Source organism: Oryza glaberrima, chromosome 1 (assembly GCF_000147395.1).
Source record: "Oryza glaberrima chromosome 1, OglaRS2, whole genome shotgun sequence".
NCBI classification, from domain to species: Eukaryota; Viridiplantae; Streptophyta; class Magnoliopsida; order Poales; family Poaceae; genus Oryza; species Oryza glaberrima.
In genome coordinates this window covers 26,182,276-26,197,722 of record NC_068326.1, presented here as the reverse complement: position 1 = coordinate 26,197,722, position 15,447 = coordinate 26,182,276, and the positions used below count along the sequence as shown (strand labels likewise).

Here is a 15,447-nt window from a genome sequence, read left to right as displayed (position 1 = left end):
ACTACTGGTGGAATTTAAAGTGTTTAAAGTCGATTGCCCTTTAATTCATGTGCGCGAGATGGTCACGGCCACTCGTACAGAAACAGAAGGATATGATGTTCTCCTGTGTAGATTCGGAAAAAATAAAATAAAACGATTATGATCATTCCCTTCTGTTTTTTTATGGTGGAATCTGTGCGGTGCTAAAGGTCGAATGTCTTTTAATTCGTGTGCAATTATGGTCACTTGTACAAAAACAAATAAGAGGGCACATCTTGATTTGAAAAAAAAAATGATGATGACCGTCCCATCATTGTTGTTTGGGTTAAATTTTACGGTTTAAAAATATACCATTACTATCCACCTAATTGAAACAATGTCATTATAAATATGTTGAAATCGGAGATATGTCACTATATATCCCTTCACTGTATTTTTTTTATATTTTTCTTGGACCAAATTATCCCTTATCTTCTACCTTCATCCGCTGCACTCTTCTTCCTCCCACGATCGAGCGTGGCGGCGGTGGCGCTCTGCACTCCTCTTCTAATGACGGTGCGGATGGCAGCGGCGCTTGAGCTCGGCAGCATAGAACATGTCGGAGCTCAAGCATAGTGACGCGGTAGTCAGCGGCGAGGCCAGCGCAACACTCATGACTATAGAGGCGAGCATGCATTCTTCACTCGGAACTCGTCACGGAAAGACAAGCACCCAAAACCCCAAATCTCCAAAACCTCCCCAATCGGTGGCGGCAACCATGGACACATCCTCCGTATGGTTGTCTCCCACCTCCCTGTCAAGAATGTCACGCTCTCAACTGGCTAGCGCGGCATTTGGCGCTCTACCCTGCTCATCCTCATGGACGCCAACCTCCTTCTCGCCGGATGTCCGACCCTAACACCATGGCTGCATGTGAGGAGGCCCGCTCTATCATCTATGCCGTGGATCCATGGGCTAGAGGGATTGGATACGGTTGAAGAGAGAAGAGGAGAGAGGGAGGAAGAAGACATGGACAATTTGATTAATAAATTTTATAAAATAGGCTAAAAGAGTAAGTAGTGGTATATCTCAAATACACATTGAATTGTAATGGTAATTTTTAAAACTAATAAATTTATAACGATATGGATCCAATTAACCCTTGTTTTTATGATGGAATATGTATAATGTTACTATAATCAACTTTCCTTTAGTTCATGTGGAATTAAGTCCAGGAGATGTTTATGGTCACTCGTACGTAATGCCGTAAAATGTAGAAAAATAGTTTTTTGTTGATTTGAAAATTTTAAAATAGCAATGGCCATTCCGTTCTTTTTATATTGGAACATGTAAAAGGTTAAAATTGACTTTCCTTTAATTTATGTGCAATTAATTAAGCCCAGGAGATATTTAGGGTGTGAAACAAAGTAGATTATGTGTGTTGGTTATTTAAAAAATTAGACTAAATTATATACATCGTACATTGACTTGGCATGTGGGTGGAATTTAGAACAAGAACTTTAGAAGTGAGTGTGCTAATGCATGTATAACTTGGTAGATAGGTGCAATCTAGTACAAAGAACTTAACAAATGAGTGTAGGAGTATAACATCTTGTAAGGTGAGTACGATTTTAATACAATAACTTAATAAATGTTGCAACAACGTTATTATTTCAAGTATTTTTCTACACGTTAGTTTTTAAGTACTTAGTTTATCAATATACTTGTGTGTATGTCTATAAGCATACATAATTTTTGTCATTCAATAATGAAAAAGTCAATTAAATTTTATTGTGTAAAAAAATATTGTATTTCGGTTAAGATTTGAGAAGGTGAAATAAAAAAATCCAAACCGATGGTGCAAATTGGATAAACAGTGTGATTCCTATAGATTAAAACAAGGATTGTAAGGTCCTATAGATTAAATCAAGTATTATAAGGTAATATCCTTAATATTGCTATGTAATGGTATATTGGCATCGTGAAAAAGTTTGTGGAGCACTCAATAACTAAAACAGCATACGTAGCCAAGTTGTTGCACCAAATTCTAAATCGTCGTTCTTGTACACCTACTGGCCAAGTTGTTGCAGGCCAGTTGTTGCACTTGAATGTCTAATTGCTAAGTTCATATACTAGATCATATCCACTTATCAACTTACACTACAAGAAATTTTTCTATCACCGTGAAAATATTGCAACAAAATATTATTTGTAGTAAATGTATTATTCTATTACCATGATCTAACTTTTCGTGCAATTGGTAAATTATATTAAAAAAATGTACCATTGTTGTTATAGTTTATTTTTTGTTGCAATATATAGTGGGCTATAGCCACATTGTGACGTGGAAAACTAACATTGCGACATGGCAATTTTATTGCCATAATTTTTATTTTCGTGGAAATTGGCGTAATCTCTTCGTCCATGCTACATTATCGTTGCATTAATAATTTTGAGCACCTCACAGTATGTAATTGTTGTTGGCACAATTATAGTTCCTTGTATTAAGTTTGTTGCAATATAAATTTTCAACATATAAGTTTTAAGGGCTTTGAATTTTCATATTTTCTATACATCCGCCGATAGATTCTTTTGGTTTAAATTAGTCAAATTTTCATATGTTGAATTATGTTGAGAGATGTACTCTCGCCATAAATTTTCCTGTGGTGATAGATGGTTTTTCAAGTAGTGGTTTTTACAGTTAGTACAATTTACTCAAAAAGTAATTATGGTATTTCATTTATCTTAATTCAATTTGGTTATGTCATCTCTCCATCCACAAATAATAGCATTTCTACCTTTTTAAATTCTATACACAAATATATAAGCATTCCTATATTTTTGCTGTTGTGCTTTTCATTAGCTGCTAACCCATATGCACACACCCAAAACATAATTGGCCTGTAAAATGAGGGGTATTATCATAAATAGAAACAAAGAATAACTTTCGTTTGTTTTTATCTTAATCTGTATTTTAAAAAGATAGGAACGCTTATATTTGTGGATGGTGAGAGTAAATAGTTCAACTAACCGATATGATCCAATTAACAATTGCGAATTGAATGAAATGTACTACTGGTATTTTATCAGACCGCATGCATGTAAAGCGCTTGGGGTCACCATATTAATCAACTTTTTCTTTTCCTTCGTGTGCATGTGTGCGTTATATCATATTTTCGCCAACCTTTTCATTTATTTTTTCGTTATCTCTTCTTAATTAAGTTTGGTAAAGATATTCTGTAGAGTGCATTGTTCGATGATTGAGACATATATGATCTTTCGTAGTTCTCGCCTCGAAGGGAAATATGATCGATACCTACAGATCGTCTAATTATTGCCGCCAACTACAATGGTTGGTAAGAGTAGGACGTGGCCTCTCTATTTTATTTGTCCCAACAAAAGTTGTTTGTACCACCAGTCGGAGATCTATAAGTAGATTTCCTCTGAATTAACAATGATGCGGTGCTGATGCTTGCGTGATGTTGCATTATTAATTGGCAGTGTCACTGAAAATTTCTTATGTCTATAGCTGGTGATTAGCTAGCATAGGCATCATCTCGATCTCCGAATGACAGATAATATAATAAAAGATGATCAAGGAAATTTTTCTCAGCTGTTGTTTTCGGGTGGTCGATTGGTACATGTATGGTAATGGTTGCTTTGCGGTCAAGATGAATAGATATCTGTCAAAAGTAACTTTGATTGCACGCTGATTCCCTTTTGGTGTTTCATCTTCTCTGCCTAGCTCGCGTTGTTGTCGATCGATCGGGTTGGTTGTTCTTGCAACGTAAAGGTTACTACGTGACCAAAAACTGACTCATATCAAACAGACAACGACCAAGGTTGTGAAAGGAACTCTGCTATCTAGGCCAGGACAGCAGCGATTAATTATTCCGACTCGAGTTCAGACTTCAGACTTAGGCTCAACTGAAGTCTAAAGTTTTGTTAGGTGAGGCGAGAACATCAGCTGTTCCATCAGGCATGGGTTGCTGTACTGCCGACCTCGGCTAGTCGATCAGGTGAGACACGCATGGTCCCTTCGCCCGTGCATCTACCGTACCAACCTCGGCTGAGACCGCATCAGATTTACAAAGAAACGGAAAAATGTGTTCTTGCCTCTTTTATACTTTGTGATTTTATCCTTGTTTCTTAACTGAATCTTGTGTTGCCGATGTTTCGCTTAGAGGACTTAATATAATGGTGTAAAGACATGTATTGCCCTTGCAATTTGTCCCTACTTTCACGATGGATTTGTAATTTTGTCCATGATTTGATATCAAGCCTATTGATATGAATTTTGCTCCTATTTTAGCATGAATTTTTCGCATTGTTAAAGCCATCCTAACAGAATAGGGGCAACCGGGCAAGCACAAGCTTTAGTAAAAAAAATAGGATAAGATTACAAAGTTGGGAAAATAAAGATAAATCACCATTAGAGTTACTAACATGGCTAAGAATACAATTGTCTATATAAGGAATGGTTCGGTTCACATCACATGTTTTTAATATATAACGCAATTGACATTTTTTTTGGCATTTTTTAAACAAAATTGAGTTATATATTAAAAAAACGGAGGTAACAGTAGTATACTTGCATTCTCTACGGTTCATCCGGATCGGTAGTCTAGCAGAGGTTGAGTAGCACAAAAGGAATATGGATCATTTGCCGTGTCGCTAACCAAAAGAGGACAATGATAAAAGTGTATAATTAGGCGCACGCCCGACCATTTGATTCATGATCAATAATTTAGATTGAAATGCTACAGTAAATTAATGCATGATTGAACCTGTGAGAGATGTGTATAAGGGTACAAACATATTGTTTTCATGCCAACTGCATATTGTTTTCGTCAACGGGATTTCTCAGATTACTTGCAAACGTATAGACACATCCAGTGGCATATGTATGACTCTTTTCTTATATATAGCTCCAAACAATTGCCCACCACTGATAGTTTGGAAGACCATTATCGAGTATATATATATGAAAATTCTTTGATAGGACGACTTGAAATAGCTCTTTTATTAACGACAACATCTGTTCGTAATGGACGAACCAAGAAAAACTAGTTCTTGGTATGAAGTTTAGGACCACTAATTTTTGTCCCATGATAATAAGGCAAAATTGGACACCACCTAGACACTGAAAGACTCCTCTCGATCGGGTAGACAAAGAAAAACCAAAAAGGCACACTGACGAATCTACAGATGTACAAGGAACAAAATGTACCGTACCTTTCCAGGATGCAATAGGCTAGTATTACCCTTAAAAAATGAAAAAAGATGCAATAGGCTACAGTACATAACTGCATTTGTTAGGTATCCATCCAAAATCTCCACGAGAATATTTTTCGGTGCGTGCTTTTGGTGTCAGTATCCTTAAATTTCTTCTCCTTTATGTAAAAAAAATATTTGTAACCATTAACCCAGGGAATACCTTAGTAATACTTACGTATTTTCCTACTGCTTTCAGTCAAATATAATTATTCTGCTTTCTTTTTCTCCAATACAGTTTGATACTTGATAGGGATTTTGCCTTTATATATTCTCAATTTGCACTACTGAAGAATAATGCGCCACATCTTAACTTTGTGGATGTGTCAATCACCTCAGGCGCATAATGTTTTGTTGGTTTATCATGCAAGGAGGAGCATATGAATGCTCGATGTGACCAGCTAATTTAATTTTATTCGTTAGGACTTAAAACTAACGGGGTTTCCTAAAAAAAATAATCAGGGATTTTAGAGGAGTTAGCAGGATTTAGTTCAATTCCTCTATTAATTTCTAGCTTCCTCCACTCTAAGGAAGGCCTAAGATGATTTTATTGTATAATTAGGGTATGTTTAGTTGGTGAAATAAAAATTTTTGGGTGTCACATCGGATGTTTGACCAGATGTCGGAAGGGGTTTTCAAACGCGAATGAAAAACTAATTTCAACTCACCTAGAAACCGCGAGGCGAATCTTTTGAGCCTAATTAAGCCGTCATTAGCACATGTGGATTACTGTAGCACTTATGGCTAATCATGGACTAATTAGGCTCAAAAGATTTGCCTCGCGATTTGCATGCAAATTGTGCAATTAGTTTTTTCTTTTTATCTATATTTAATGCTCTATACATGTGTCCAAAAATTCGATGTGATGTTTTTACAAAATGTTTTTGGGGAACTAAACATGGCCTTAGCATGCATGTTTTAGCCAAGTACTCTCTCCGTCCCAAAATATAAGAGATTTTGGTTGGATGGGACTTTTTGGACAGAGGGAGTAATTCATTTTCATTTCTTAGACAAATCTCTCCATCTCAATTGGTTGGCACCTTTCACTTGGCTGTAAGGTGATTGCCATAGTGCCATCAAAGATCAAGATATGCCAATCAGTTATATGGTCATGTCCACCTCCCTTGTTGTCGTCTCCGACTGGCAGTTTGTTCTACCACTCATTTTTCTAGCATGTAGTAGTAGCTGGAGCCGGAATGTCAGTTCCTTGCGCTTACAACTTGTCATTGAAATTGTAAGTTTGCCTATTGCCATGTTAGTATTCACTTGCATGGCAGCATATGTATGTCACATGCATGATGTCATCATGGCATCATCTCACTAAAATAAATTGTTGACGATGATTGTCTCCTAAGTCTGCATTCTTTTCTTCAATTCTAAACTATAACTTCCTTCTTTTTCATTAACACATTTTTCAAATTGCTGAATTATACTTTTTTTTTCAAAAAAGAACTTTATATATATATGTTTTTTTAAAAATCAAATAAACATATTTTTTAAATTGTAATAACTAATACTCAATTATTCATGTGCTAATGATTTATCTCATTTTACGTGCTAATGAAAAGCTAAATTAAGTTGGAGATTCAAACATACCCTAAGTCCTAACAAAGTTCATTTGGTATGCACGTTAACGTTCGATTTGCATAGGTTATATTGATCTTAATTTGGAATTATTCCCTATAGATCTTTAGAAAAAAAAGGTCTTAATGGCAAATCAAATATTGTCGTGAAATGTAGTGCATGTTAGGACCAAAGTATAATGAGACTATTTACTGTTGGTATTGCTGTAGAAGTTATGGGTTAGCTCTAGGGGTGAAAACAGTATGGAAATTTCCAGCTACCGTTTCCAGTTTGCACCGATCGTTTTAGTCGGTATCAGTAACCGACAGTGGCGAAAATGGAAACGGTAATATCTTCTGGAAATGGTAGCGGAAATGGGACGGATGTTTTCTGACCGTTTTATCGGTAACCGTATTTGTATGGTAATTTCCGTTAAAATTCCGAAAAAATTCCAAAAGTTCCCCAGCGGCTCAGCCAGCCCAACCCATCGGAAGCCTATGAATGAAGAAAGCCTGGTATGCTTGCATCCTATAAAAAAGCGGAAGTGACTGGGGAAAATGTTGTTAACCCTATGACGTTGCATGTGGATTTTGCTAAACTTTGGTCTTCTCAACTTATCGATGTTGAAGCATTGTTGAACTTTGTTTATATTGTTTGTCAAACTTATTATCATATCATTAATTATCATATAACGGTGTTATGTGGAGTGTGATGATGCAAGAATAAAGTTAAAAAATATCTACGTGCATAGTTAAATGTGTGCTATGCCACACTCCGCTAATTTCGACATGAATTTTTGACTTTCGAGTTTTGACCAATATCGATATATTCCGTTCCGATGATCCCGTTTCCGATATACCGATATTACCGATATCGTTACCATTTCCGGGTCTACCGTTCCGATTCCGTTTTCAAGAAAAAGAAAGAAAATGAAAACGGTATAGGGTTTTTCCAACCGTTTTCATCCCTAGTTAGCTCCATGGTTTGTAGACTTGTAGTTGTATGTCTAAGAGAATGGTTTCCAAATTTTCTAGTTTATCCACTCACCGAAAAGAAAAAAAAATATGGTGTATCGTGAGACCTGAGATACCAATATATCAGACATATTTAGCGAGCTTCTCATAATCAAAACCTTCATCCAGATCTTGAGAAATATATTTACAGAACTTTTTTTTTAAAAAACTAAGAGTTATTTTTTAGCTTCTCCAAATTCTCGTAAACTGGTTATCAATTAGTAGTTGCTACTCCGAACAACACCCAATCAGGACCGTAATGTCTCACGTACCAACACTCCATGTTCTCCGCCAACGCTTCATGAAGGCGTACTTTGACTTTACGTGACCCGTCCCCGGCCGCCATCTGCCCATCTCCTCATGCGGCCATCGCCGGCGCTCGCCGGCGGCGGCAGGACGGTCGCAAATCTTCTCTCCGCCACGGAGTGGATGCTTCCTTCTCCGGCCACCCAAGTCCACACCATCTCCGTCCTCCCCTCCCACTCACCGCCGTCCCCTCCTCACCACTTCGCGTTCTCCAACCTCACCACCGCGCCTAAGCGCAACGGAGGCAAGGGGGAAGAGGAGGGCCGCCCAAGGTTCGAGGTGGTGCGCGACGATCTCCTCCACCCGCTCGCCAATGGCAACAAGGCCCGCAAGCTCGACGCCCTCCTGCCGCTCCTGCGCCGCCGCGGCGCTACTGACGTTGTCCGTGCTCACCGTTGCATTCCCCTTCACCCAGCCTTGATCACATCTTGTTTTTCAAATCTGATGGTATCTTCACTGTTCTGGACTTCGGATTGCAGGTGACTTGTGGGGGTTGCCAGAGCGCCCATGCTGCGGCCACTGGTGAGATATGGATTACCCATTTTGTTTTTCTTCATTCCACTTGAATCTGTGTGTAATTTCCAGTTCATTCTTTACATGAGCTATGACCTTATAAGCCTTGGTAAACGATCCCAATGCATCCCTGCAAAATTGCTCTCTAGGTCATGCAGATTTGTCCCTTGATTAGCGCGCTGATATAGTGAATGTACTGCTTTTCTTTCTTGAATTCGGTTGAGTCCAACGAAAATGTTGCTTTGCTCATAGCATTCACATTTTTTTTTCATTTACTGCATTAGCGGTCCACTGTGCTGAGTGGGGAATGAGGCCACACATATTGCTGAGAGGTGAACAGCCAGATATCCCGACAGGCTACAATCTTATCTCTTTGATGTTTGGCAATGTGGCTTATGCCTCTCGGTCAGTGTACGCACACAGAGATGAAATGCTTTACAATCACGCCAGAAAAGTTGCAGGCACAGGTGGTACAGTGTTGTGGGCTGATGATATTAGCAAAGAGGATTTTGTTTTAGATGAAGATAATGGTTGTGAAATTGGTTCAAGAAGAGTAGTTATTATTAAGGAAGGGGCTGGTGACGTCCAAGCATTGCTAGGTAAGTAATGGACTGTTTTTGCCCTGAACTCCTGATTTTAGTTCCGTTCATCAGTAAAAATAAATTTTCGACAACAGAATAATCTAATACCCATAACTTAGAATGCATGTGTCCTTGTATTGCTATATTTGCTTAGAGGTTGAAAATTTTCACTTTGAGTATTAGGATCAGGGCCGTCAATTTTGCTTTCACAGTATGTTGTTTTCTTATTCACTTGTTAATCTGAAACCTTTAACTTGGGCCCCAAAGAAAAGGGAATCTTGCATATTTCACATGGCTTTGTTGTACCTTCAGGTGTTATTCGGCTAGTGGAGTACCTTTACAATCTGTCGTCATTTCATGAACATGAGAATGTTCATGTCGTGGTAGATGCTGGGACAGGCACAACAGCTGTGGGGTTAGCTCTTGGAGCGGTATGTCTAGGGTGCGTTTGTTAATACTACTTGCATATTATGCTGCCAGAATAAATTGAGAGTTATCATTACAGCTTTTGTACACTTTGAACTTTTGAGAGTTTCTAATGGTATTACAGGTATCATGATTTTCCATTTCTTTTATATAAAGGCTTTGTTGTTGGAGATACTTTTGGAATATCTAAAGCACAACAATGAGAACAGTTCTTGCACTTGATCTATCAAAGAAAAATTGGGATAAATTAATGTCTCTGATGACAAATGTGGTGCATTTTAACTTGGTCAAGCAATACTAATTAAAAATCGTGTCAATCAAAATGTTCATCACCTAGTATTTCCATGTCTATGTTGTTGCTTTCTCCATCCATCTTTGCTAGAGATCACTGTTTTTCTCACGATCCTTGCAGATTGCATTGGAGAGTAACTGCTGTCATGCTTGCTGACACACTCGAAAGATATAAAGAACGAGAGAAGTCCTTAATATCTGACTTTAAGAAGCTTTGCCATAACAACTACCATGAAATGGTGGGAGAAAATGATATTGGTGACAGTTTAGTTGAATGGGTGGAACGATTTTCACCAAGACGGTATGCTTCAATCAATTAATTTAATATGCTGCATTCATTTTATTCAATACATGCTGCTTTCTCAAGTGTTTCTGCAATACAATGCTGTCTTGGGTCATTTTCAAGGCATGTCACTATAAATTACAGAACATTCTGGACGTATTCATGATTTTGTAATTTGAGGGTGTTCATTTACTAAGTACTAGTTTCCTTATTAGTATCTAGTAATTTTCTTGGTAATATTATAGTCGGCGGTTGAAGTGGACTTGATGTTCTGATTATTATTTGTTTTGGTGAATAATTATGTCCTTCTCATGCCTTTAGTTCTTGCTATTAGAATCTTTAGAATTTGCGTTCGAATACTGATTTTTCTTGGGGCCTTTTTTTTTTGTTCAGATTTGGCAAGGTGCTGAACGGTGAAATTGCATTATGCCGCCAGATTGCGCAGCAAACTGGTATCCTGTTGGATCCAATGTACACCTTAGCTGGTTGGGAGCAAGCTGTGGATCTATGTGTTGGAGACAGTAGAACCAAAGTGGTGATGATCCATACGGGAGGAACGCTTGGCTTCTGCGGATTGGCGCAGCGGTACTCATCGCACTTCACCTCGGATGAGCAAACTTAGGCCCTGTTTCTTTCAGCTTAGGATTATTATAATCCAGATTATTGGGAGTAAGCTGAAAGATAGCTTATTATAACCTGGAGCCCAGCTTATTATAATCTGATAAGCTCATTTAGGTGAGCATTTTCTAGATTATTGGGTGAAAAATTACCCACCATGCCACCCCACTCCCTCTTTAGACTTGCAAACCCAATAATCTAGGCTCTAATAATCTAGGAAAGAAACAACTAACCACTTATTCTACTACAGATTATAACAATCTAGCTTATAGTAATCTGACTCAATAATCCATATTATAATAATCCCAAGCTGAAAGAAACAGGGCCTTAACCAGGCCAACCTTACTGCAAGAGTGCAATTGCATTTTTACCTCTATTTATCCTCCTTTTTTAAGTCCTTTTGCCACTTCCCAGGGCTAGAGAGGTACTACTTTTGTATACGAGTCAGAATTGCTTGAATTAGTCAGAACTCTGAAACTCTGCATTGAATTGCCTAAGCCACACTCCAGAACAGACAATTTCATCCTGCTGATCTATTGTGATTACCCATCAAATTCATGGTCTTTGGCTGAATCTGCTTCCCATTTTCATCTGAAAATTGAAACATACGCACGCTGAAACGCCGTAACTCTGATGGTAGTGCAGTGCAGGTATAGTTCTGAAGTCTGAAATCCTTGCGGTCCTTCACCGCCTCTGGATCCCGCGCAGGGAAAACAGTGGTGGAGACGCGGGCGATTTTTCCCGCCGGAGTCGAGACAGACACGTGTTGTCGGTCCTTTCAGGCGGGGACAGACCACGTCGCCGTCTGATCGCGAGGCGTCGAGAACGACGACGCCGCCAACGACGTCGTCGACGACCCCACGAGAGCGCGGCCGCCGGTGTCGCTCGCTCCAGTCCACCCACGCACGCACGCACGGCACGTTGGCTTGCGCACGGCGTGACGAATCGGAGAAACCGCAGCAAATTTCTCAACGCAACGCGACACGACGTATACGTCACGACCCCCACCGCGCGAGATCGATTGGGCCGCGCGCGCGCGCGCCACGCACGCACACCGGACGCAACGCAACGGAAGCCGCCTGCCCCGTCTCGTCGTCGCCATCGGGACGGCTGGGCCGCACGCTGCTCCTCGGTCCTTCGCCGCTCGTCTGCTCTGCCTGCCGCACGCGGACGCGGGTCGGCGCGGCGGAGTGGGGGTCTGGGGTCTATGGCCGCCGCGGGTGCGGGGGCGAGCGGACCGGCGGCGGAGACAGCGGCCGCGACGTTCCGGCGGGTGTACGGCACACTCAAGGCAGAGCTTCTCAAGGACCCCTCCTTCGACTTCAACGACGACGCCATCCAATGGCTCGAGAGCGTCAGTGCAACTCGTAACTCCTCTAGTTTTTTTTTCTTTTTTTTTGGGGGGCACTGTCCTTAATTAGATAAACTACAATACATGAAATATTTGATGTTTTTTGTCTCTTTAGCTTTGGTACGATCTGCAAGTTGCAACTTCTTCATTGTTTCTTTTTTTTGGTATTAAATGCAATTTGTCAATGTTTAGCTGAAAAAAAAAAATCACTGAACCTTATCTCTGAACAGATGCTGGACTACAACGTGCTTGGTGGTGAGAAAAACATGCTATTCAGAAACAATGCGACCAAACCAAACAATGGCACATTGCGATATGGTTGGCAAGTGATTTAGTCATTTAAGATCTCTGCTCGTGTACAGGAAAATTGAACCGTGGCTTGGCTGTTGTTGAGAGCTACAAAATACTGAAAGCTGCTAGCCCAACAGAACCGAGCGAGGAGGAATTGTTTCTTGCATGCATCCTTGGTTGGGGCATCGAATGGGTACATGATACTTGTATGATTTAGTGACCTGGGATTATGAAACAACAATATTAGCAAAATATTTTCTAAACTTTATTGTTCTTTGAGTAACCTGCAGCTTCAGGCCTATTTTCTGGTTCTTGATGATATAATGGATAACTCACAAACTCGACGAGGAAAACCCTGTTGGTTTAGGCTTCCCAAGGTTTGTCAAGTAGGATTAACTTGTCCACATAGAAATGTCCTTGTGTTACTGTAGATTCTCGAGTGTTGTTAAAATGTTATGATTGTACTCCAACTAAACAAAGGAAAAGGTAAAAATAATAACGGATGATAATATTGTTCTCAGATGCTACTGTTGGCTAAATAGCAAGGGGCAGCTCCACACTAGGGATAGGTTTGATCATGGTATTAGCTTGATTATCTAGTAACTAGCATAAGATGCAAGGAATGATATAGATATGTAGATTAATGCTGTTTACAATTTGAGTCCTTTCCTTGTCTTGGTTAAATGGTGATTTAGCTCATATTTTCTACCTTGAGCAGGTCGGCCTCATAGCTATAAATGATGGACTCGTCCTTCGCAGCCAAATTTCAAGGATCTTTAGGCGCTATTTTCGTGGAAAAAGTTACTATGTTGATCTCCTAGATTTATTCAATGAGGTAGTTTTACATTCTTAGGATATCTCTTATTTGAGAACCAATTTCATTACTGAAGCATAATTTTGTTGCTTCCTCCCTAGGTTGAATTTCAGACAACTTCAGGCCAGTTATTAGATCAAATTACAACAAATGAAGGAAGGAAAGATCTGAACAAGTATAATGTACATGTGTATGCCACTGAATTACGAATTTCTCCATGGTGTCATACTGACATACTGCTTGCTTAGTGCCCTAGAAGGCAGTTGTTTGTCAGTTTCATTTTTACTCTTCTTGCTTGATAATAATCATTTTTGAATTTTATGCAGATATAGGCGCATTGTGGAATATAAGACAGCTTACTATTCATTTTATTTGCCGGTAAAAATGAATGACTCCCATATAATATTTTGAAACTTTTATAGCATCAATTCAGGCTGTTGCTCGTCGATTTCTTCAAACTGAGAAAATGTTTCCGCTTTTGCTGCCCCTTGGGGAAATGTTTTATACTTTTCATGAATACTTACACTGTTCCAATATGTGGCTAATCAAAGTAAACTTAGAAATCTAATTCAAATGATCAGCTTTCGCTGTACCATGACTCATGACTCATGAGCATGGTTCCTCACAAACAGGGGTACATATAGCTCAGAATGAAACTTGATAGTCCTAGAAACAACTTGTAATTCATCTTGTGGAAAAATGCTTGTGCACATGTTGTAGTGAGGTTGAGTTTTGTGGTTGTTTTTGTTCGGTATTCACAAGCAAAACTTTTTCAACCTTACAAGGTTGCATGCGCACTGCTGTTGTTTGGTGAGAGTTTGGACAATTATGCTCAAGTGAAGCATATCCTAGTTGAGATGGGTGTTTACTTTCAAAGCCAGGTAAGATCATCTTGATGTTTCGTTCTCTTTTCCACTTGAATGCTTCTCTTCTTGGTTTTTCTGTTTTCATTCATATCAGTATCGCTAGTAAGGTTTTCTTTCCAGGATGATTATCTGGACTGTTTTGGTGAACCAGAAATTATTGGCAAGGTAAGTACACTCCTGCAGTACTATCACAAGTTTCATAGTACACTATCAAATGTTCTTTGGACTTGATCCCCAAGCAATCTTACCACAGATAGGAAGTGACATTGAAGATTTCAAGTGTTCTTGGCTATTTGTTCAAGCACTTGAGCGCGCTGATGAGAAACAAAAAGGAGTCTTGTTTGTAAGGCCCCCGCGCAGTACTAAACTGTATCTTTGCATAGTTAAGCATGGCGTCTTATTCTGTGAATGGCATGATTGCAGGAAAATTATGGGAAATCAGATCCAGCTTGTGTTGCCAAAGTGAAGGATCTATATAACGAACTTCATCTCCAGGTGTTCCCCCATTATTTTTGTTTTCTTTTAAAATATTTTTTATACATAAAATGGTTTTTTGTTTTCCATTTTGTCGTTCAATGTTGAAAAATATGTGTCTTTTTTTTTCTTAAGATGGTATAATCCAGCCAAGTTTCAGCCTTCAATCCTTGATTTTGAATGTTCGACTTTTTACAAAAAGATGCAATGAAGCCTTGATATTATATGCAACCGAGACGCTTACCCAAAAAATGCTGTGATCTGTATCTGTTTACTCATTTCTTTCTGCAGTTGCCGCGTGCTTTCCTGCCATGACAAATTCATTTATCATACCTGATTTTTTTTTTAATCTTTCAGCGGGTGTTTTCTGAGTATGAAAGGGAGAGCTATGAAAAGCTGATCTCAGCCATCGAAGCACAACCGAATGAAGCAGTACGAGCGGTTCTGAAATCTTTTCTGCACAAGATCTACAAGAGGAGCAAGTAGAACACGGCTGAAAAATAAGGCCAATCTTGGCATCTCGTGGATTATTCTGGTTCTTGGCTTCTTGTTGGGATGTATAGCATAGGTGTGATAGGTTTCTAACTTCTGGGACTTTGCAACGAGGAACGTGCCTGATAAATAAGAAAAATAGTTTCTCATTATATGTTCCATGGATCATATGGCTAGCAGGATATTTCGTATTGCACAACATGAACAGTGTGCTGAACAGCTTGGCGATTACAGAAAAAAATTTGAGAATATATTTTCTTTTTTAATATTTTGCATTTATATACATGCATGGGAATAATTTGTAAAAATATACCTCTTCCGCACAGTGTTAAC

General features: G+C 39.1%; 1 protein-coding gene across 3 annotated transcripts; it reads left to right on the top strand.

Annotated features, from left to right (window-relative positions):
• The first annotated feature begins 8,106 nt into the window (after positions 1–8,106).
• LOC127781766 (putative D-cysteine desulfhydrase 2, mitochondrial) lies at positions 8,107–15,265 on the top strand. 3 transcript variants are annotated; one of them, XM_052308803.1, is made up of 18 exons: positions 8,107–8,495; positions 8,594–8,636; positions 8,912–9,226; positions 9,521–9,650; positions 10,047–10,226; positions 10,602–10,793; positions 11,472–12,180; positions 12,408–12,432; positions 12,540–12,661; positions 12,759–12,845; positions 13,187–13,303; positions 13,384–13,457; positions 13,609–13,660; positions 14,068–14,163; positions 14,269–14,313; positions 14,402–14,491; positions 14,572–14,643; positions 14,980–15,265. In XM_052308803.1, exons 1-18 carry the CDS (start codon positions 8,169–8,171, stop codon positions 15,106–15,108), a joined length of 2,805 nt encoding a protein of 934 aa, XP_052164763.1. In that variant the 5' UTR covers positions 8,107–8,168; the 3' UTR covers positions 15,109–15,265. The 3 variants fall into 3 exon arrangements, with proteins under 3 accessions (XP_052164763.1, XP_052164755.1, XP_052164773.1); XM_052308795.1 differs by having other exon boundaries at positions 13,384–13,472; XM_052308813.1 differs by lacking the exons at positions 14,269–14,313; positions 14,402–14,491; positions 14,572–14,643; positions 14,980–15,265 and having other exon boundaries at positions 13,384–13,464; positions 14,068–14,144.
• Positions 15,266–15,447: the final 182 nt, after the last annotated feature.

Excerpts from the sequence above, each read along its gene's own strand:
- LOC127781766 (XM_052308795.1), top strand. The coding sequence starts at position 8,169 with ATGCGGCCATCGCCGGCGCTCGCCGGCGGCGGCAGGACGGTCGCAAAT. Across the intron at positions 8,496-8,593 it reads GCCGCGGCGCTACTGACGTT|GTGACTTGTGGGGGTTGCCA; the intron begins GTCCGTGCTCAC and ends TTCGGATTGCAG. Across the intron at positions 13,661-14,067 it reads ACTATTCATTTTATTTGCCG|GTTGCATGCGCACTGCTGTT; the intron begins GTAAAAATGAAT and ends CAACCTTACAAG.